The sequence below is a fragment of the Lates calcarifer genome, linkage group LG12, assembly GCF_001640805.2.
Source record: "Lates calcarifer isolate ASB-BC8 linkage group LG12, TLL_Latcal_v3, whole genome shotgun sequence".
NCBI lineage: Eukaryota > Metazoa > Chordata > Actinopteri > Centropomidae > Lates > Lates calcarifer.
The window spans coordinates 25,303,586-25,328,650 of NC_066844.1; the positions used below are offsets into that span (position 1 = coordinate 25,303,586).

A 25,065-nucleotide genomic window follows, 5' to 3' on the forward strand; every position below is an offset into this window, starting at 1 on the left:
GACATTTTGTCAGTTGCTGGAAAGCTGCAGTTTTGCTGCAGGGTTACTGACAACATACAGTGTGTAAAAAAAAAAATCATTCTCACCATGTCTTTGTAGTTGGGGTAGAAAGTCTGATCAATGAGGGGGAACTTATCTGAACCCAGCTTCTTCTGATTATTGATCAGCTGAGAAAACTGGAGGAAAGAACAGAGAGAGAAAAAGTGAACTGACTGCAAAGTAAACATGAAGACTGAATGGGTGCAATACTCCTTAATACAACACAGTGTACGTATATTCATATTATTCATATAGTTATAATCCCTCTTACTGAGTTTTTACTGTAACAATGTGCTTTAACCCACACATCTTGATCAAAAGTGAAATTAACAACCACCAGCTTCATTAAAAACATCTTTCCACATCTCCACAGTTCACACTCAATAAAATACTGCGTGGGTTGATGCAGCTGTGAATTAGTTTTGCTGAAAATTGCTTACGGCCCAAGGTTTGTCGCAGAGGTTGTAGATGGAGTCCAGAGAGTTGACAGAGGGGACGCCTGCGTACTGAAGCCCGATGATCAAGTTCCTGAAGTCCTCGTTCTGGGCCATGCTGAAGGCGTGCTGACGCACCAACACAAAGTCAGGCCTGAAGGACCTGGTATGAGAAATTAGAAAAGTTGAATTCATTTTTCTAGACTGGTTTATATGAGCACTGCCCTACACAGTCTGCGTCATGTCAGAGTGATAATAACATCAAAATCATTTATTTGGTGACTGAGACGCTCTACAATGTCAAGCAAAAGGGTCAAAGTCTGGTTTTGTTTTTTGTTGGGATGGCAGGTGCCACTGATCTGCATTTTTGTGCAGATAAAAGTGAAGGGATGGCATTAAACACGGCTCATAATACAGATTAAAAACTCACAAGGTGAGAGGTAATATAATTGTCTTTTCCACTGTGGATGCTGTGGCAGTGAGAGAACGGTTACATAAGTCTGGCCCGGCCACATAAATGACTAAAATTGGAGGGTGAAAAAAAGACAATGGAGTAGTCATGTCTTAGAATAGATTATCATCTGTGAAGGATTCTTAATATGAGCCTTTTGTTCTGGAGGATTTAGACTTACTTGGATGCTAAACACATGAATTTGATGGTGAATGAAGCCTGAAGAGGGCAATTCATGTTACATTTGTTTTCTCATTATGTATAATTAAAATGACAAAACTACTCACATCATATGACTTTACAAGATATTTCATTTTACAAGCATCGCTGAGTCAAATCTACGACATGAATAGTATTGTTAATAAAGGAAATTTAATAAACGAGTGCAACCTGCATGTTTAATTGTTCTTCAAAATTACATACGAACATAAAAAATGCTTCATGGAGCAGGGTAACAATTCTTAATGATTCCTGGCAGTGGTATCTAATGTTAGTGTGCCTGTGCTGTGTAAGACAGGAGGGAGCAGATCAATACATCATATCAATACTAAGTTTTGTTTTTTCACATTAGCTCACATTCTGCTTTTGTTTCTCTGCTGCTGTTGGTGTTGTGGTTATTGCTTATTTCCCTTTACAAACTGTCTCATGTTTTAAAGCACACGCGGTGAAATAATTAAAAGAACAGATGATTATTAAGCCTGCATGACAGTACGCTGGGACACTGTCCTCACAGGAAGAACCACAGTGTCAGTTGTTTCAGCAAGTGTCCCAAAGTGACACATGTGTCCGTAGGGAGGAGGCCGGGGTGGATGCATGGGTCAACAAAACAGGCCAGACAGTTGTTCATTTCTCATTTCCTACTGACAGTAAACTTTTTTTTTTTAAAGCATGAGCACCATGAGTCCATAACCTTCACCACATGGTTATTACTGTCACCATGACACAGTATTGTATTTTAACCCAAACCATGACTGAGTCCTTTCTGTGCCTAAATTTGAACAAAAGCACCGTCACATCATAAAAAAGATTTGTTTTCCAACTCGCACACATTCTGCCCCCCCGGTAACCTCATCACTGGCAGGTGAAATGAAGCCGCTGGTGACATGTGTCACAGAGGTGGCCGTCTGCCGTCCTCCCCAGGCCAGCAGCAGAGTTAGCCGCGATGAGGACTGCAGTGCAGAAGGAAGTGACAGAAATGGAAGACAGACGTGTGCTAGTAAATAAAAAACAGCTAAGTGTGATAATAGTCGGCTCCAAGTTTGGGGTTTATGAGCTGTTATGATGTTGTAGTTTTACTTTATAAATCTGTGGGTCTCTGTAGCTAAACGCTAACAACCACAGGTCTGGTGCCTCAGTGCAGTGCAGCTCGGTGAAAGGTTGATGGTGATAGGGCATGACTCCTGTTATTTCTCCTTTTGTCTCTCAATATGTGTACGAGAGAGAGAGGGAATGTGAGGGAAGGGGGAGGGAGGGGAGGGGAGGGGGAGGGTGGACAGACACAGACGGAAAATACAGAGTAAAAGAGATGTAGAGAGCAGCGAGAGAAAAGAGACAGAGAGGGAGAAAACTCAGACACAGTGTGACCACCACCAGCTCCCCATGCACTGAGAATACTAATCAGGCACTCCAATAAACTAAAAAAAGACTCTAGTGGAGAGGACACAGCAATTAATGTGACTGTAATCTCTTCATTACTGACAGTAGATGGTAAAGATCAACACGGTCTCGACTAATGTGCAGAAGCAGTGCTGCCAGCAACGTCTCAGTCATCCTAACTAACTTTCATTTTTTATTTTTCACTGTTAATCCTCAGCCCTGCACCAAATACAAAACACCAGGAAGAATAAAGTTGAAACAACTCATGAGGAAACTTGAACTCTGATAACATGTCTGTCATGTTTTTTATTTATTTTTTAAAATCATTTTCCTCCTCGACTGTCCCTTTAGTGACGTGTTTATTTCTTTTCTTTCATTTGACCTGCATGTACATGTGTGTGGCTGAGCATATGGAGGTTAACCATGCATGCATGCACCAAAGAGATTAGCAAATGTTCCAGGGGAGCAGCGCCAAGCCAAAATCGGTGTGAGTCCATGTGCAGTCCCACAACTCAAAATGTTAGGTTTTTAAATGACTTTATCCCTGCTGTGTGCTGCGTACAGTATTACAGATGGAATATTATAATCCTTGATGGTTCTCAGCCTCCTCCTCTCCTTTAAGACCAAATCCTCTGACTGATCGGGGTCCCACTGCAATATATCTTCTGATTAAAGATCAGTCAAAAATCATGAATTTCCATATGTTTCACATGGTAAATATTTCCCACAAGAGGAACTGCAGATTGCGTAGGGACCTGCTCAGAATTTCAAAACGATTACGCCTTCTTTCGTGGGTGATCATTACTTGGCATCGCACAGACTCGGGGCTGTTTGCAAAATCACTGCTTTGACTTGAAATCAATGAACATGGTGCAATTACAGAGACAAATGTAGATAGTTAAAAACGTCCAAGTCTAAAAAGAGTGTATTGAGCTGAAGTCACACAGGCAGAAAACAAGACACACTGATAACTATGTTATAAGATCATTAATTTTCTCCAGGGCAACTCCATATCCGGGGTGAGACTGACACCATGATACAAGTGGAGAGGTCTAAGAGGTCAGATGACACATGTTGTGAAAGCGTAATGCCTCTGTAGACATGACGTTGTCAGGACAGGTGAATGTGGATCTTTCCGTCTGCTCCTGTGAATCAAAGTTTCCCTGACTCCACATGAAGCGAGGCGGCGGTCACTGCTGAGTGTATGTTTGTGTGCGGGCATGTGGGGACCAGCCCCTCTTAAAGCATAATTACAGGGCAGAGATGCTGATTATCGGACTGACGCTGCCGTCTTCATTTCCTGTTAGTTTTGTTGGTTGGTGAGCAGTGGGAGTTAGGGTCTTGCTTAATCACTGGCAGTCTCTAGCTGGGACACTGGTGTCTGTGTGGTTTGTGGTGTGTGAGTGCGTCTGTGTGATTGTCTGGTTTACAGCACGTTCACATGTTTGTACGCAGATCTGCTGCCAGTCTGTGGGTGATGGTTGTGGTCATATGACTTTGCCCTTTTTCCACCGATCGGAGACTTCAGTAAACAAATCTGTTTTTTATCTCCAAGAGCATTCTGAGGTTTTTCTGTCTGATATCACTGAAAAAAGTCTTTGTAACATCATTAATTGATGCGAGTGAAGTCTGTGTGTTCTTACAGTTTTTTGTGAAGACCAAATGTCCTCCAAAGCGGGGACATTTACATGAGGGTCATTGTGGTTTGGTTTGTGTTTCTTGGTTGTGTTTTAGGATTGCAGGTCATAGTTATTTAAGAGTAGAGTCAAACACAATCAAGCACAGTAATGCTGAGTCTTGAGTTAACCTCAAAAGTGGGGGCGTGTCTGTGAAGACACAGGGTTATTGACAGATTTGTGTTTGATAGTTGCACTCTGGGATTGTAGATTTGATTATTTTAGGCCTGAGAGTAGAACATGGCCACTAAAGAGCCCTACACTGGGCTCTTGAGGAACAAATGTGCTCACAATCTTTTAAAAAAAATTCAATTTAAAATACTTTCTGTGACCCAAAGGGGCAATTAGAAGCAATTCGTGTCCATACAAAAAACCATTCACACACATTATAACAATATAAAAACACAGAAAATTATAATGTAAGAAAAACACACTATATTCAACCCCATGAAGGCATATTATGTGCTGTAAGTGTTTTTACTGATTTAAAGTAGTAAATTAAAAAGACATTTCACTGCAGATACAGCTCATAGAATAATTAATGAGATTAGTTTTTGGCTGTATTTTGGGAATAAACAGTTGGTTAAAACTCTGAGAGTTGAGGAGGAGTTGGGGTTTGCATCATCAAAGGCATGCTGCTCTTATAACTTTTTATGAGGACCAAACGTCCTTCCAAAAATAGCAATATTAATCTCCAAAGGAGGGACACTTTGGTAAAGACCCAGGGTTTTTTCTGAGGTAGATTTACGGTCACAGGATGAAGTCCAGCTGGTAGTCTGGGTGGTGAGGTTAGATTTTTAATTACTGGTTGTATTTTGGGATTAATTTCACCACCAAAGTCAGGATACGGGCTAGGGTTAAAGGAAGAACTAAAGTTAGGACTGGAAGTAGGATTTGACCCCAAAATACAACAAATTTGTGCTTCTCAAAAACACACAGAAAAACCTATGTGTGTGTCGTGTGTGTGTGTCGTGTGTATGGTGCTTACCTGACCACTCTGGTGCCACCCCGCACGACCTGCATGTCCACGTTACAGGTTCCATTTGAATGTGAGATGAGGTTGACCTCTGAGAACTCGGCCTACGAGGATGGACAGAGGACACAGGACAGTGTCGGCAATTACACACATTAATTCTTGATATAAAAACTGATGAAATACTCAGGAATCCCATTAAATGGAAAATGTTCAAATCAATCAAAATGTCTGCTTAGTAAACGGCTCCTCAAGTCAAGTGCCTTAAATAAACAACAGAGAGCAGAAAAGCAGATGATTATACTGTGTTGTCTTCAAGGTTACTGTGCAAGAAAATATGTGTAATATGTCAACTCTCTTCCATAATTTCAGTTCCTTTCACACCAGACACATCATCTTTTTTTCATTTGAATAAATGACTTGCACTGGGAACAAAACAAACTAAATAAACACAGAATTACTTTTCCTCTAACAAACTTCCACTGCAGAAGCAGGAAAAAGAGATAAGACCTGGGTACTGTATACACAATTGCAGCTGTTATTTATTTGTCTGCTGTTAGTTTCTTGTATTTACTGAAATATAAACAAATCCACACTGAATACATAAACCATATAGTTATTGTAATATGAATGCACAGATGCTGGTTTTTGGTGTGGGTGCAAACATAGTGAGGATCTCTCTGTGACTCATAGCTGCCGACTCCTGTCTCCTCTGGCGCCTATTTCTTGTTGTTTCTGTGGTGAGGGTTGAGGTTATAATTTAACTGTCAACATCTATTAGGTGTGAAACTGTTTGGTGTGAAACCCCCGAGAATAGTCATCTCAAACGCTTTAACCAAGTGTTCCAAAATGGTTTGCTGGTTCGAAGGTTCAACCAATATGAAACCAAAATGTCACATACTGTTAGTATATTGTATAGCTTAACTACGTACAGTAACCACACTGTGATATCACTACGGTTCTGGTTTTATTTTACATGAAGAAATGCTCGTTTTCAAAGCGTGGTTTTGCATTTATACATAGTTAAACATACAGAGAAAAAGTAATTTTTGCAGAAGATGACAAATGCAGAATTTTATGCGAGTGGATTGATGGTTTCTGTGAGGTCAGATGGACGTCCAAACCACTGAAACAAAGACGAGTACATCTTACTGTATGAAACACAAGTAAGAGCCTGCAGCAATGCTAGCCGCTCTCAGACGCTGCTAGCGCACATTGGCATGCTAGCCTAGCTGATAATATTAACCAGGATGATCATTTTAGTTTGTGTTAGCATGCTAATGATTGTTAATTAGCACTAAACAAAAAGTGCAGCTGGGGCTGATGGGAGTGATTATTTCTGCAGGTATTTTGTGATAAACCAAAGAACTGGGCAGATAAAAATTAAATTTGATCTTCCAGGGGCCTAAATACTCAAAACAGAACATGTCGACCTGTTGGTGATGCTAAAAAAGTCCAGCAGCCACCAAAAGACTTAAGCTTTATCATCTGGGAACCATGAATGTCTGCACCAACTTTGGTGTCACTCCATCTTGTCGATGTCAAGCAATTTCCCTGCTGATGATCTCACTGTGATGCTAAGAGGAAAGTTCAGAGGATCACCTAATCCGCTAGAATTCATCCTCTAGAGATCATGAATGTGTGTACAAAACCTCATGCCAATCCAACCTGTAGTTACAGCTGACAGCCCAACATTACCATCCCCACAGCCACACTGCTAGCATGGCCACATTTATCTGCAGCTGTTTCAGTAGACTGACCCCCTTTTGGCCCTCCGAGAGCATGTCGCAATAGGCCACACAGACGCTTCACACTTTTCCAGAGTGGCAGCATTTAAGTTTTTTTTTTTACACTTTAACTCAAACTTTCAAGTTCTCTTAAGTAACGTGTGACCTCTTGTACAAAGAGACAGGTAGAGCTCATCTGAAGGAGTGTTTTGTTTTTACTGAATATGTGCTGGGGCACCAGTGTCCCACCTTGTCAGTGAAAATATATGCATTACCATATCAAACGTGAATACGGTGTCAGTCCACTTTCATCTCTGTTCCTCTGTTCCCTTTTTATAAATGATTCAGCAGCAACGTAGGTCTATAAAATCAATATTATACCTGCTCCACTTTGATGTCGTAGTCCCCAAGGATCTTCTTTCCCCGAAACACTTTGGCCCTGGAAGAGAAGAAAAGAGAGGACAGTTAGGTTGCCATTTGTACACTCAACAGCTCTCAGTTGTCTGTGCTGCCCTCTACTGGACATCTCACTCCCTGTGGAACAAATGAAAGAAAGAAAATGGATGCCTGCTCAAGCACTTTTTATGCCCAAACTTTCTCTGCTGTAGGGGAATGTTAATTCTAACGAGCTTTTTTGAACTTCTTAAAAGGACACAACAGATCAGTGTTGCCATTTCAAAACTGCAATTAGTGTCATGTCAATGGACGGTAACATTAAATTCTGATTATGGCTGCAAATCTGCTGCAAATATTAAGTGTTGTCTTGCAGTTTGAGTGATGAATGTATCCAATAACCGTAAGGTCTGATGGTGATTTCCTCATATCTTGGCTGCCACTCGATCAAGAGTGATGCAGGAATAGATTTCAAGCAAACACACACAGGCAGGCAGATGGAGGGCAGGCAGACAAAGACAGACTGACAGAGAGAATGAGACGAGCAGAGAGGCACACACACACACACACACACACACACACCACACACACACACACATTGCCAGCCTAAACACAAACAGACGAAATGCTCAGGATGTTTCATTTTACACAACACTGTAAGTGGATCGCAGATGGTTTACACACAGCGTCCATCATCAGCCCATACAGCGAGGCTAATTAAAGCATGAGCCTGTGTGTTTTTGAAGTCCTGGCTGATGATAAAACCTGTAAAATGTTATGTCTTCTCAGGACAATCCTAACTAGATGAAGCATCTCGAAGGGCTTATCCTACAAACATGATTTCTCCTAATATCAGCAGGTCCTTAAATCCTCCATAAAAATCATTTATCCTCTCTAAACTGTATGAAATCAAACTGTATGTGGAGTCATGGTTACTCTCTATCCCGTCAATTAAAATGTATGTAAGGTTCCTTCCATATAACCTCATTGGACCTTGTGTAGTGCAGCACAGAGGCATCTGGCTCGTTAGTCTGGTTCATTAGGATCAGACCATCTGTGAGAGAAACACTCTGAGGGTATGATGCAGTAACTTCCAACTATCAATAACCACGCCAGCAAAATTGGTGATGTTAGTATTGCAGCCATATATCATCCTCAGTCCCACTAGAAGGTCAAATTCTGCTGGTGTGTGTGGTATTTTTTCAGCATGGGCACGATGTTGATATGATGACACCCCAACCTCCACCACTGAAACCTCTCTTACGCCACAGACGACAAACATCATCAGTTCTGCCTGAGACTTGTCATCACTGCAGCTTTAATTCAATATTTACATTACAGCTCCTCAGAGGAGTTTAATGCAAAATAAAGCATCTCTAACCCCGTCGCTGTTGACTGGGTCTAGGAGCAAACGAGGCTCCACAGTCAGTGTGTGTTCAGCATCTGCAGTGCACAATGGAAAACAATAGAGACATGGGATGTCAGGCCAACACAGTAATGGACAATTACTGAGTTCCACTGAAAGGCTGCTGATGTAGCTTCCTCATTTAATTCCATCAAAAAGCATAATGTGGCTGCCACATAGCAAAACACAACTGCAAAGCTGAATCCTAACAGAGCTGTGAGTGGACGTCTCAGAGAGGGCTTTCACAAGACAAAAGTGTTTGTCACTAAAGGGAAAAAAGGACAACCTCTATGTTTGATTTTGAGGGGTGACAGAAGCTCGTTTTAGCAGATATTTGCAGAATTCTCTTTCTCCTAAAAGCTGCATTACTTCATTTTTTGGCCACTTAGGGCCAATGGAACAAACTGAAAAGCTGAACATTACACATTGTTACTGTACTGAACATGTTAACAAACAGTTCCCTATTTACAAATCCAGCAGACACAGAGATGTGGTTATGGCTATGTGATGAGTGTAAGTCCACTACACACTCTGCTGTTCTGTTTTGGTCTGCACCATTTTTTAATGAAACATCTGTGTCTTAAGCAGCTAATTGCTCCACCATGTTAACCAGCTACTCGCTAACTTTTTCTGTCTGCTGTTTGACGCTGAGCAGGTGGTGAACACTGGAGCTTTTTCACTGTAGATAAAAAAAGCGAGCCCTACAGCAATTAAGCTCTGCAAAGTGCCAACACAAATTCTGCTTTTTCACACTGTGAGACAAACCCCATATAACGGTAAGGGGTTTTCTCTCTATTACAAATAATTTTGTTTGCCTCACTGGGCAGCTAATACAGCTACAGATTTTAGTCCTGTAAGGCTAAAGGATGCCAAGTTGTTACACAATGAATGATCTCTCACAAGGTCGTCACTACACTTTCCTGTATCTATTTTCTAGCAGCCGATAGTGTCTTAAAATAAAACTTCAAGGAATGCATGGACAGTGTTGGCAGGGCAAAAAGCTGGAAATTCATTCCCTAAAAATGGTTTTCCGACCACAGAGATACTGTAGATGCAAGCAGAAACTCATCTGGATTTAAAAATGGATTTAATGTTTTTCACTAATCCTAAATTACCCATGCACTTTGGTACAAAGTGGAAACTATTTAAGTTTCTATAGTAACTGCAGCACATTTATTTATTTGCTCAGGCAATGTGTGGGTGATATTAAGCTTTAGATCTCTGTCTAGCTATTATCCAAATGTAAATGGGAGTACTGTAGCTCAGAGTGCAGGGCGGCAAAACAGTCTGAGAGACAGAAATAAGGTGCATTTAAATAAGTACATGCTCTTTAATTCATGAGATTCGCAGCTCAAGCAGACATACCTGGAGTGAATGTCTGAGCAGTGGAGCTGGGTTGTAGTTCTGGGACTGGGAATTACCAGACATATAATACTGGAGTGATAACTGCAATTTAATCAAGTGAAAATCACAGAAAACAAGAGGCACATGTAAACCTTAAGGAAGGTTGTGCAGGTTTGTGGAGCTAACAGGATGCTACTGAAAACAACACGACCAGCACGACTATCTATGGCTCTGTGCTGGGCTACGTTCAACAGCTGAGCTCTGTTGACTCCGTTCTTTCAGGGTCAATTGATGCAATCCCACTTTCACTATTGATCTGTGGAGTCTAAGAGTCTGAGACAGCCACACGGCTCTGTAGAAATTAAACCTTTCAAATCAATGCATGGTAACGACAGAGAGACAGAGATGACAAATGAGAGATAAGGGAGAAAGATACAGAGAAGAGGAATCATTATTAGTATTGTAAATTATGGAGATTGAATAATACAAAAAGTACATTAAATATCAAAAAATAATGAGCAACAACTGCAGTGTTGACTTGGGTATTAGCAGCCTAATTCTGCGTGATTATTATGTATTTTAATTTGTTTTGCATTGGATGCTCCAAGTTTTTGCAGTGAACTCTTACTAATCCAAATGCACCACCATAATCATGCTTAAGAAATTATTTACAGTCATTTGGTTCCACTATTCCCTCTGTTCCCCCAAACTCTGCAAGAAAAATAACTTTCCTGAACTAATCATGGATGCTTGATTTGCTGAAGTTCATCAAATGGTCAGAAATATCCTCCTCAAACTGTTTTACATGAAGTCCTGACAAGAATAGACACAATAATCAAGGTGTAATGACGTCACCTGCCGCCCATTAAAGTGTGATTCACATTGTCACATTATGACAGGTGATGTTCCCTGTCACAGTCTCCCACACTTTTCTCTCCCTTGTCTTTCTCCTAACATTGCTACAGCTTTCCCACTTTCCCTCTTAATGCACCATTTTTCCCACCCATGTGTTTTTCTCTCCACTCTCTGGTTATCATGATCGATTCGACGCAAAAGCACATTAATGGAATGTATGGATACAAATGAGGCATGCATGATAAGGGAGTACATTTTAATGGGCTTAGTGAGACAAGAGTGATTGCGTAAGGCAGATTGTGTTGCTATGGTGTTTTAAAATATAGAGGATACATCAGTCTCTGGAGGCAGCATATTGACATAATTGACAGAATCAATGGCAAGATTAAGGAAGTCGGGGAATAAAGTGAAGCAGCATTTGTGAACTACACTATCTCTCACAGGCTTGACAGAAACAAATCTGCCACTATAAGCATCAAGAGCTCAGGTGAGCTTCAGTATCAGAATTGAGGCCTTGATGATTATGATTGGTTTGAGAAATTCATAAAGCTTTTCCAAGAACCTCTTCCAGCAGAGCACACAAAGGCTCTGGCAATGCTAGACTCTACACGCCCTGGCCTTCTCATCGTGGAGTGGAGATAGTGTAAAACAAGAATCTGACTGTGGGGGGTGAAAGGGCACAAGAAGTGTTAGAGCAGTCCTGTCAGCTCTGCTGTGGTGCGAGATGGAGGCATGCTGTTACTGCCGGTGCAGACAAGACAATGTAGGGGCATGAAAATGAAAGTACAGTGGAAGGAATACCACAGGGGCTGGTGGACTGCTGCTGGCTGTAGAGCAAGAATTCATCCTCAGTTTCTATGGAAACTTTCTGACTGCATGCTGCCTTTTACTGTACGTTTTTCTAGGCATTCCTCTAAGTGAGCATCACAGGGCAGAAGATTTGCTGCACTGCTCTCTGTGGGCCCAAACACCTAAAATGAAACAGGTTTTCCTGTTGATAACACTCTCTGAAATCAGTGGTTGAATCGTGGCTAGAAGTACAACATACTCAGAAAATGCAGAGCAGTTGCACAGTCAGACTTTTCTGCCAAGATAAAATTCTCCAAGAAGCACCACTCAGACAGACGACACACAGGGAGGGAGGAAAGGTGAGAGTAAGAAAACAGCATGGTGCAAAATGAAGAAGGCTGACTGGATTACTACCAGCAACACTAATATTGTACGACATGGTAAGAAACAACTTATTCAACAGGAAGCCCCGGGCTCAGACGTTCTTCATTCATGCTGGACTGAAGGAGAAAAGGCTGAAAACCAGAGAGAGCCAAGCAATTTTAAAGCAAATAAGAAAGATGATGCTGAGTGTAGATGCAACAGCCATGAACAAAAGTACAGCCTAACAGACATGTGCAAGAAAAAATTGTATTTGTCCTCTACCAAGTGTATCCAGCCTTCTGATTACACAGTAGTTTGGAGGAGAATTTTCTATCTCCTACATTTTGAGCAGAGGCTCAGAGTTCAGTCTGACATTTGTCCTTCAATGGCTGCGAGCGCTTTATTGTTTCATCTGTTCACATTCTGTGTGGAAGAAAAAAATTAGCCAGAAGAGCGAGAGTTTTGATTGGCTGTGCCGACCGAACACGCACAGCATACAAAGTCTCAAATCAGTGTGGTATTGGCTCGTGTATTCCTGCCTGAGGTGAAGATGTCGCTTGAATTATTCAGCTGCAGCACAGGAGGCTGTAACACCTCCTCCTGCCATTATCCTCCTCTCTCTGCCCCGCAGGAATGCAGGTGTCCCAGACACTGCTCCTCCCTCACACATAAATGTGCCATGTCAGTGTGTCTGGCAAAAACTGGAAGTTGTGGCAAATAAAGTACAACTACACAACGGTCACAAGTTGAATAGTGGCTCTGCCTTTCACACCTTTTACACAATAAGAAATCTGGATGAGAACATTTGAGAAACATTAGCTTAAAAATTGATTTAGTTAGTTAGCAATTCCCGCCTGTACTTCTTCTCTAAATCAGTAATGAGCAGTTTAAAAGAGCAGCTTTTTAGGTTAATAATTAAATATTAACCCTAATCCTCAGTAACTTAAACTCTAACGTCTTGTCATTGTGGCCGGTGCAGCTGACTTTATCTGCTGTCAATAACACACAGGATATAACAGGGACATGTGTGGGGTATTTCTTCATTCTTCATGGCTCACTGGCTGTTTTCACTGGTGTCTATGCATAATTACTGTGGTAAAATTTAGTGTCAGATCAGTGATTCTATATGACTTAAATACAGAGGCTTTGGAGGTGTTTTATACATAATTTATCAACTCTGCTGTTGTAAATATTCATATGTTGTTAGTTAATAGATTTTCATTCAGATGCACTGCAGCCCTTCTCCATACAGCGTCTGATATAACTGCTCTTCTTTTGATTTCTGTTGGATAAGGAAATGTCTTCCTGTACACATGAACATTACAGGATTAATATATTAATTTCTGTTTGCACCATAAGTTAAACAAACAGAGGTTAGAGCTGAAGTGTGTGTGTCTGTGGTGGTAGAAGGATCAGTGTTTGTGGTTTGTTGCTGTGGTTTCATTACATTACTGTGATAAATGATGACCTACAGGGCAGGCTGCTGTGCTCTTGTGTAGACACAAATGCACACTTAGAGGGTGTGTGTGTGCATGTGCGGGTTTGTGTGTGTGTGTGTGTTAGAGCACACACTGACAGCACATCTGCTTTATTGAAAAAGGCTCATCTGGGGAACATCTTGAAACCAACAGCAGAGTTGATTGTTTTCTTGAGGTTTCACCGAATCCTGCCTGAAGACACTCAGAGATTTGTTACTGAACTCTGTGTGTGTGTGTGTGTGTGTGTGTGTGAGAGAGAGAGAGAGAGAGTCAGTTTTGTGTGTTTATGAGTGTTTATTCGAGCACAGTTATTGCGCCTCTTGTCCTTGGAAAGCAGACAGGAGTGACAGTAATCTTTTTTATCTTGTCCCTGTAATTTGACAGCTCTGTTTTAACTCTGTGTTGCAGCTTGGACCCTCTCCTGTTCCTCGCCCACCCTCCTCTACCTCGCAGTTCGTCTCTGACTATCTCCTGTAGTTTCTCTCACATTCACTCTCCCACCATTTTACACATTTCTGAGAGCAGAAGCACATTTTCATCTGCTGAGAAAGACATTAACTTTTACAAATTAAAGTCCCTCTGGAGGTAAAATATCAGTTTCTTTCTGCAACAACTAGAGTCAGTTCACACCATGAAACCTATTTTCCACAATGACTACCTTCACCTGTGATAGATTAAATAGATTTAGCAGTTCTTTTACTTTTGAAAAAGTAAAAGTACTGCAGTATTTTTTTATAAATCTACCTTTTTGAGTGGCAGCTGACAGCGGCAGCCAGTCACCAGAATTGAATCTGTCCATGGTTTTCAAACTGACAAGACAAGGCATTTTAAAAACAAGCAGAGCATTTTCTGAATGTGTGATTGATTTGTAATTATAACAGCTAAATTAAAAGTTTGTTCCAAACATTTGAGAGGAAAGCCGGGGAGGCGTGTTCAGATTGATTAGCAGTGTCAGGCCATCACAGTTTTCAGTCATTAATATTAAAATCCATATGTGAATAAACATGAGAATACAGAAACTGAAAAACTGAGCAGTCCACTCAGAGCAGGAAAGCTAATGAGGAAATATACTGATGATTAACAAGAGGAAAATCTAAAATATACAGTCATTAGACTCACAAGATTGATTGGAAATGGAACTTAAAAGTCTATTAATCTGATTATTAATGACATTATAAACCTTTTACAGGACATATAACCTTTTTTCTATGCACTTGCTGCCTGCTTTGGTGCCATACTATCAATATTCTGCCATCCTCGCTCCTGTCAAAGTGTGAGCTGAACGGCCAATTAGCCCCGTATTGTTTTCATTCAGACTGAATGCAGTGGTATTTGGTTTTCAGTTCAATAATTAAAGGGAGTGAGAAAGCCAAACAATTACTGGCAAATATGGGCGCATGATTGCTTATTTCAAAATGAGGTTCTCCAGGCAGAAGAAAACCAACCTCCTCATTACTGCAAATTGTTGGCTGTGTCAGAAAAGTCTCTACAACTGTGGTAAATAGTCTGATTAGGACTGATGTATTTGTATCTTCCAATGGAAACCTATCCAGGAAAAATACATATATACTATATGTATAGGCCAGGACCTGTCCTAATTAATTCCTTAATGGCATAAAATATTGAAATATGTCTTAAAATTAATTTAACATCAGTCCAAAACCTAAAGATAGTCAGTTTACTGTCATATATGTCAGAGGAAAGAAGCAGGATAAGTTGCATCAGATATATTCTTCTCTTGTCTTAGATTTCTGTTAAATTCCAGCTCTAACTAGCTACTTCACTTGTCTGTATTGTGGAAAATATGACCAGTGTTTGTGTCACTTTTGAGGTTAGTAGAAATTGAGGCAGAGACTCTGTTGTTGTCTTTTTTTTTTTTGACAGAATAACAATACGGGATTTGACATGAAGTGTTCATGTACGGCAGAATATGCTCAGGAGAACGCTTGACTATGACTGGCTAAAACTTCACAGGCTAAACTTAAATTCAACTCAGTCTCTGCTTTTCATCTGTTTCTCTCCAAAAGTAAGATACATGCCTTACCAGGATACATGCCCTCCAGTCACTGTGGGCTTTTAAGATTAAGAGAGTTGTGTTCTCAGTTTTAAAGATTGGGCTTTCCGCTCCCGCTCAATGTTTTATTTATTGACTGAAAGGCTGAGATGGATACAGAGTTGAGGAGACAGTGATTTAAATTCAAGGATTCTCCACAACTCATTTGTGTTGGAGAAGTAGTGTGTCAATCAAATCAGGTAGAGCAATAGAGCCTGTGAAAAATCCACCTTGCACGTACGAGACACTGTTTTATTCCAGTGACACTTGCACTGGGTGGGCAATTTGATGCCATTGTAGCAGGGAGATGTATAACTGAGAAGAGTCGAGAACTTTAGCGCACAATCTCATCGCACAAAACTGTTGCCTCTGACTTTGCAATAAGATGAGCGGTCTCGAAATGACAGCCACACGCTGATTCATCTCTTAGCGAGGTGAAACTAAGGTGAGCACTCTTCCTGGTTTAATGGTGGGTTGAGACAAAGTGTCTGTCTGCACCAAGATGGAGAGCAGATAAATCACTGCAGACAACCCTGCCGTGGCTTGGCACAAATGAGACTTTATGTGCACTTTATCCAGATGTCCGTCTGGCTGTTGTCTGTTTTTTTTCCTTCAAACTTGAGAGCACAGACTATTTTGAATACGCACACAATCACACCTGCATATGCCGCGTAGTCACGGATGTAGTTAAGAGGATATTTCAAGGTTGAGTGAGATCTTGAAGAAGTCTGTCACAAAATGGTGTCAGTGAAGTGGCACTCAAATTTGTCTCTTGACAACAGGTTCAGGTTCATATCCGCTGTCAGCTCTTTGTGGAGAATTTCCCTGTCACTTGAATAAAAACAGGATTTCAGTCTCAGTTTAGGTTTCATATTTAATATTGTTTCTAAATCTGATAAGATGAAGCAGATTAACTCGGCCCTCTCAGGGCAGACTCAGACACTGTAGGAAGAGCACTGGGATATGTCTCTCTGTGTGGAGACAGTCAGTTGCGAATCATATTTCAGAAAAAAGTAATGCTCAAAGAAAACAGACACATCAATGCTTCGAGTGCCACGAACCAGATGGCATTCAGTTTCGAACATGGCAGTGGAAGCTTAAGTTTTAGTGGCAAAGATCTCAATCTATCCAAGATCGAAATGAAACCATTTACAAGTAGGTGTAAATGAGGAAGTTGGGTTACATCAGCCTCACTGATCACGGTCTTACAGCTTTATCAGAGCTATATAAAGGAATATTTCCTGCAGCTGCCTCTTCACATTAAGAGGCAGTGATCTGTTGAAATGCTGGCAGACTTTTATTGTGAAGCACTCACAGGAAATACAGAGTCAGATGAGTTTTAACTGCAATTATATGTCAAAAATGTGTCTAAAATGCATTAAATAGATTAATTCTAAAATAGTAGGGAGCAACTCCTCAGTAAGGTATCTAACTTTACTATGTCCTGCTGTTGTGTGAGAAACTACCTTTAAATCAAAATCAGATTGCAACTGCCTATGGCATGATGGAAAAGACACATTATTTACTGAGTGTATTTGGCTGCACTGTAAACAGAAACACCAGATACTCTTCTGCTGTTTTTCCGGCAGAGCAGCTGGTGAACGAGTGTTTGCTGAAATAATTAACACTGGTCATAACAACCTGTATGAGTGATACATTATCAGGGAGAGTCTGTGTTAACTAACATCATTTAATTGTTGCCATGGAAACCACAGGTGTCACCAAATCATCCAGGGCTGATATTGTAAGGATTACATCTTTAAAGTGGAAAATGGAAGTAGTGACAAGCACTTTAAAACCATTAAAAACTAAATCTTTTCACCTAGTCGACATCCGAGGAATTACTCTGTGTTCTGCTGATGCCCTGCGTAGTTTCATGAAGAGCTGTCGGGACAGATTATACAACAACTGCCTTGTGAGGTAAAGTGCTCTCCCCCTCCTCTTCCTCTCACATACAGTACATATTAACACATACAAATTAATACAGTATACACCTACAGACAAACGGCCCACACACTCATCACTGTTTCACTGCCACAGTGTCGCTGTTTGCAAAGTCATCATCACTTCACTTATTGTTCGGCTTTGTATGATGTGTGTGGCTTCATATGTGTGTGTGTGTGTGTGTGTGGGATCATGTGTGTGCGGCTGTCCACTGCCCACACCGCCTATTGGTCGTGACAGTGCTCGGAGCGTAGTGTTTAATTTTAGAGGGGGACAAGCAGACAGACAGACAGAGAAGACACAGAAACTGCTGATCCACCCACTGGCACTTTGCCTAATAGGAAAAGTCACAAACAAAAAGTTCCAGGTTACCACGGCCAGATGGATGAAAAACCAGCACAGGGGAAATATAGAGTAAATGATGCTCTTACAGAGGCAGCCATCACTCAATTTAAAGCATTACAGAAAGTGCTTTCTGGCACAACCTGTATACTCTGAGAGGCACATGAAATTGAAGCAATGTGTGTCAGAGACTGTTGTGTCTTTACCGCAGGCTGCAATAGCTGTAGTTGAACAGTTATTGTTCGAATACTAACAAGCTAAACAACTTTCTGTTCTGTTTGACATTCAAACACTGACATTTGAATTAATCAATGATTTTAACCATTTAGCTGTGTCATTCAGTCAGTATTTTATGTGACTACGTATTTGTAGTCACTAACCACTTAGTACTTATGACAGAACTCTGCAGTGTACAGAGGGCTTTACTGCAGCATCTTTCAGCTAATTGCTTTGGTTTTATGGCCTGTAATTCCACTGTTTTCATTCCGCCTCACTGCTCTCAACAACTTTGTTTTGAGCAGCAGCAGGGAGCTGTTCTCAGCGATGAGGCTCTAAAATCCCTAAAACCTACAGTATACCCCACTCCCCCAGCATTTAGTTCAAACTGACCAGGTTGTTGCCCTGGGGGTTGGTGGACACTGAGCTAAAGCAAGGCAGAGTGAATAACTTTTTGAACTTTTACCCAGGAGCAGTAGAAAACACCCAAATGACAAACTGGAAAGGGGAAGTGCAGGGCCCAGGACAGGAGGGCTCTGCAGAGGGTGAGGTATCTGCTGTCAAAACACCAGATTTCTGACCATTTTCTTTCCTCAGGCTGTGAGACTCATCATCTCTGAATTCATCCTCCGCACTCCACCACAAAAACAGTTTTATTTCTATGACTTGATCATTTATTCATTCGTTTTATAGAACTTTTGGTTTTTGTGAGTAGCATGTAATTTCATTATGCAACCCTTGTGTTGCACAATGATAAAAGAAGGTAATTGTGGATCTTGAATATTGGACTTACATTTATCTGGTTCAAAATGAAAGCTAATGTTGCTCCATGTTTGCTGGATGTGTAAATAGTCAACTGCTTTATATATGGCCAAAATATATCAAACAAACAAAAAACATTGCAGTTACTGTAGAAGGAATCTGTGGCTCAGCAGAAAAACACATCTGGATACATGTGACACAAGCGTACGACCTGTAACCAAATAATTTTTGCTGTTTTGCTGATCATGGATAGAAGCATCTTTGGCACAGTATGGTGCTATCTGAAAAAACGGCTGGAGCTGAGATGAATACTTCACATTGTTAGTAGGAGGGAATACATTATCAGCAGGTGGAGCAGGGACAGGCATCAACAATGCCTGATGACATCAGCTCCATCTTTAGAAGCAGCAGACTGTTTCCTAATGGGCTGGGTGGGGAGTCTGGTTGGCTTTGCCTCAGAGAAACAGTTTTTGTCCAGTCGGTGCAGAGTCCCAGCGCACAAATATACAGCACTCAGAATATGCTTACATGGACACATGATGTTTCCTTTCAAGGTTTAAGGTACATTTACATGCACACAACAGTGTAGTTTACCTGTTTTAATGTTTGCGTAAACTGACACTGAGTAGAAACACTGCTTCAGTCACACTGAACATGACGTTTCACATGTATTTAAACGTATTAAACGAAAATATCCCATCAAGCAGAAGAGGGGAAACTCTCTTAGAGGAAAATCTGGTGTGTGTCTGCATCGCCACCACTTCAATCGACTAAAACTGCACAATTTGCTTTAATGTGTAACAAGAAGTGGTTTAAAACACAATCACATCCAAATGGGCTCCAAAACTGCACTGCACCACCTGATCTACATAAACACATCACGACACCAAACTTGGCACAAGCAAGTTTATTTGGGGCCACGCTACAAAATAACCAAACTGGGCAAAACTACCAAAATGAACGGTCACATATGCTCTCTCATTTGCATCATCAGCTTCGCACCTGCACTAAAATGATGCCCACTGTGTCCTTGGTGTTGCAATTTAAAGTTATTAGCTGTGTTTCCTGTTTTTATCTCTCGCTCGCTCTCATACTGAATCTTTACCCCTAAAACAAACAGAATACTTCATCTATCAGTCGTCCAACAGTAAAATATACTGATATACTCCAGTGTGACTTCTACCTTGTACTAAGAGAAAAATACAGCAACGAAGGCTTCAGCAATTTACCGCTCCACTGCACAGAGTACTATCAATCCTGTGTCGTTCCTGGGTATTGGCAGTAATCCAGACCTTTAACTAGCCTGTTCATTTTCCAGTCGATTCCTCAATTACTGTTTTCCAGGAGTTATACCGAGCCCTGTTTAAATGTGCGTGAAAACCTCCTTCACCTCACCAGACCCACCAGAGGGTTCTCACAAATTACTGTTTATTCAGACAAGGCGGAGATTAAATCAGTTTAGTTTCAGAGGGATGGGTTTTAATATGGATGTCATGTTAGAACAAGAACAATGTGCATAAAATGTTGTGCTAACATTAGGGCATTCAAAAGTTTAATTGAATAGTGTTGAAGTGGTGTAAGTGTAGTAATTAATGATAAAGCTAAAAGGCCTTTTACATGAATCAACTGCACACACTGCAGCTGAGGGTCACTCTAAGACAGTGCTTCCCATCCTTGTCGGCTTCTGACTTCTAAAAACAAAGTCTACACTGCCTCTCATCACTGATTACATGTGTCTGCTGAGTTCTACTGCAAGTCCAGCTACAGAGAAAACAAAAAGAAGAAGAATCTTTTAGCCCCCAAGAAATGAAATTTGTTATTCACAAGAAAAAAGTCGTCTTGTAATTAAAGTCTACATTGAAGGACTGATGTGTATGCAAGAGAAAAGGGAATGAGACTGCAGTCTTGTTGGGATTAGTGTGTTGGTGCCATTTGGCTTTAAAAAGGTTTACATAAGCAATTTGCTTTTGAGAACAAACTAATTAAACAGCACTGGTATTTAAGTTAACCATATCATCATCAGAGTTGTCCCCGAGGTTGACATTCAAGCTGCCTGTGTACTACACTCCTGACTACTGTTAGTGTTGTGCTTAATTTGTGTACTGCACAGTAATCACTGCTGTGCACAGAGACCTATATAAATCTGCTGGAGCTCAGGTAGTGCCTGTGCTTAGTTAATGTGGCAACTGTTTCTGAAATATAATTTGCATGGCTAAGCAGTCTGTCCTGTACGTGCCAGAACAAAATGTACTGATGGATTATTCCTTGAGGCTCCAGATATCTCATCCATCTCATGATGGCAAGATAATCCTGTCTAAAATGAATCATGACGTGATTCTTTTCTATTTATTTCTGCAGAGCAGACCTCCTGATGCTGCCTTCAGAAGAAATGTACTGCTTTTATAATGCAGATGAATGGACTGGAGCGGTAATCTTTCATCAGGACTGGTTATTATTATCATTAAATGTCACTTATCGGTTCCTGAACCATACAAATCACAAAAATTACAGATCTTGGGAACATCATTAACTTAGTTTAGAGCTAATCTCTGACTGCGATTTAACACATTTTAATCAGTTCACCTTCCTGAGATCCTTGAAAATATGAGGATATTAACAACAGGCAGTGTAATTACCCAAAGTATTTTTATGACTAGTTTAAGAAGGCAGAACCTCTGCTTATTTGAACAGAGGTGACGGTGATCTTACATAAATGTAAGAGGAAGGAGGGGCCTTTGCTTTATTGTCTGTGTAGGTGAATACATGGCAGGTCATCTGTGAATAACAGCTGCTAGTAGTAATAACATTTTACACCACAGGGCGTCTGCAGTTATTCATGCTGTATCAGTTCAGTGTTATGTTGGATCTTTATCCATCCAGGCATCATAGCTAATGTAGGTTCCAAGATGCAAATTAAAGTAACTTAACAGATGACACTGTTTTCCTTCACTGGTTCGTTTGAATCCTCCAACAGGGAGGAGAAGCACATGAGAAGGTATTAACAGTCAGAGGGAGAGATAGAGTCACATGTCTTACAGTTTCTAATAGATCAATCGGTTTAGTCTGTTGAACTGATGAGAGGTGGAATTAGCTTGCATCGGGGTTAATAGAGATTAAACCTGAACTGCAAGTTCCCATTTATCACTGCTAAATCATTACAACGCCCCCGCACGACACACACCGACAGGCACGTACATTACAGAGCATTATATGGAGGCTTAGATTCAGATGCCTACTGTACTGATTACCAACCTGTAACTTTACACACACACTGACACACAGGTGTGACTTGAGAAGCTACAACAGGCTCATCTGCATCAGTGGTGGAGAACAGAGGACGCTTTCATGTCATGAATGTACCAGTTTGTGTGTTTATAATGTTCTGCACCACACAGACGGGAAGATTAATGATTTATCAATTAATCCAGTTTGGCTGGATTGAATATAACTGGCAGCGTTTGTGGGTGGGAGGACTTGTCACTGAGGTAATGTAAGTCCTGCTCATTGATCAGGTGCCTCTTTGGAGTGAAGGTGTAGTGTGAGCCTCTTAATAAAACGTCAGCTGGACAGAAGTGGCCGGCGACATGTATCAAAAGCGTCAGTGGGGGTTTGGAAAGACAGCCAGAAAACCAAGCGTTTATACAAACTGCCTTCTCTTCTAAGTAAAGTTTTGGCTTTGACATACAAAACTTCAAACTTCCCTAACCCATATCTTACTTAAGGTTAATGCTACTTTGTTTTAAAGGTGCTAAATGTCAGTTTTTGCAATTGCGACATAGCCAATGTTAGCATCAACAGCCATCGTTGTGTTTACAAGATGAAAAATGTACCAAAAATGTACATACAGCATCTTTAAACATGATCACAATTGACAAAATAGCTGCTTAACTGGACCAAATCTTAGCCACAGGCATCTTATTGTCACCAGCAGAGACAGTAAGTCACTGTGCCCAGACAAGGAATAATTTCCTTCCAGTAAAACCAAAGCTTATTGTTTTTATACTCTGGTCTTTGTACAGATTTAACCTGTTAATTAATGGGCTTTAGATAGATTTTGTTATCTCTGGACACTGTTAGGTAAGCTTTTGCCCTCTGTTTCCAGTCTTTGTGATAAACCAAGCTAAACGACTGGCTTTAGTTCATTTTTACCATATAGACATGAGAGTGGTATCTATCTTCTCATCTCCAACTGTTCCTCTCAGGCATGTAGTTGTTAACTTGTGAGTTCACACTAATAATTTCTAAAATCCCAGTGGAAAAGATTCCTACTGAAGACAGAACGTGTCAATGTCACTTTAAAAGAGAAGCTTTTTTTCACGCTGACACAAAAATAAGTGTGTTCAGTTGCCTTGGATCCATCGCAGGTGCTCTCACCATGTAGCAACAGAAACAGTCCAGGGTTGTCCTGATCCACAGACAGGTAGTGACACAGTCTGTTGTGTGTCATCATTTAAGCTAAGATCCAAAGGAAAAGTTACAGTTTCCCTCTTTCATTGTTCTGTATAATGGCTTGTCACACAGAGGCAAAACCACCTTTGTGGTTCAGTGCAACTCATTAATTGCATCTTGTGAGGCACCCGGCCTTGTTGTGGTGTGGGTGTGAATGAGTGTGTGTGAGTGACAGAGATAGAAAGAGTTGAGAAAGAGACAGAGTATCACGCTGAACGTAAAGAATGTCAATGAGTCGTTGTTTGTGTCCCTCGCTCCCTCCTGTGAAAATGTGCTCACACAGAGAGCTTAGACATTCAATCCAGGGCTTATAGTGTGTGATTAAAATGAGTTTGGGGAATTAGGATTGACACATAGATCACACAGAGTGCACATGCACTGCACTCAACATTACGTTATGTAATAGTGTGTGCTAGCACAGAGGAAGTCACAACAATAGACAGCAGAGGTCCTCCTGTCCCACAAACACGAGACGAAATTTGTTCCACTTTTTTGATTCATCTTTCATGCTTCCAAACGTCAGCAAAAACCAAAGCTGTGCTGCAGTTTAAAGAGCTAAAATCTCATGAGAACTATTCATATTGATGACAAAAAAAAAACATTCAACAAGTATGGTTTTTATTCAAACTAGATATCACCATCTAAGGTGTCTGTTTCTCATGGATTCTCAATTCATTCTTTCATTCATCTGGCTGAATGTATTTCTTATGTACATATTCAAAGACATGAGTACATTAATAATAACAGTAATCATGTAATTAGAGCACTTTCCAAGGAAGAAGGCCGAGTGGAGAGCTGCTCCACAAAGGCTTCATGGTAGTTTTTATCCTGGCAGACCTGATGAATCTGAGGAGTCTCTGAGGACAATCAGCAGTCAGAGCATCGGCATCAGATCAGTCGAGGCCTAGTGTGTGATTACTAGTCCTTTAAAAAGAAAGGCAGCCAGAACAATTAAGCCAAGATTGGAGTGATGTGTGAAAAGCATGACTCATCCCGTACAGAGGACTCAAATCTGGTTTAGCTGTCACAGTGGTGACTCACTAAACGGCCCCTTGTCTAACAGGCTCAAAAACTTTGTGATACTGGAACTGGAAACAAGACCAACTTTACCAATTTACCCACTTTTAATGACTTCTGTTGCACAGCACCACCCTGATAACATTAGATTGACTGTGGCTGAATCTTTTTCATCAAACTCTGGGGCCATAAAACTCTTGACATTGTACTGGTTATGAGCTGTTCTCAATTTGTTTGCAGAGAAAATAATACATTCATCCAATCAATATGATTTCTTCTTATTTTTGTATCAATCTGGTTTAAAGCAGACTGGACGCTACAGTGACTCACTATTGTAAAGTGGTGTTGAACAAAAGGTATAAAACACATGTGGGATAATAAAAGTTGAGCCTTTGTCGTCCAATAAGCCACAGGGAGCAGCAGCCCCACTAAGATGCAGTAGCCTTACTTTACCTCTCCGGTCACATTGTATTAAATGAATTAAAACTTGCAAATAATGAATTAGTCAGGGAGACTAGTGTAGCAGTTGGTGCACACCTCCTCCTTCATCAGTATGTCTGCTTCTGAATCTGAAGGTGTCTCAGCCTCGCCGCCCCTCCTCCCACTCCTCTCCGCCTTATCTTACCCCTTCACTTGACATCTCTTCACACCTCAATCTCCATTTCCTCTGTCCTGTAACCTCTCACTCTCAGCCCCCCCCCCCCAACTCGCTCTTTCACCCTTTCATCCTACTGTCGGTCTCACACTGTGTGTCTTTGT

General features: G+C 40.9%; 1 protein-coding gene across 1 annotated transcript in view; it reads right to left on the minus strand.

Moving 5' to 3' along the window:
• syn2b (synapsin IIb) overlaps positions 1-25,065 on the minus strand; it is a 77,972-nt gene that overhangs the window by 24,787 nt on the left and 28,120 nt on the right. The window contains 4 exon segments of the mRNA XM_018686887.2: positions 87-176; positions 480-636; positions 5,185-5,276; positions 7,278-7,335. Coding sequence (XP_018542403.1) covers positions 87-176; positions 480-636; positions 5,185-5,276; positions 7,278-7,335 — 397 coding nt within the window.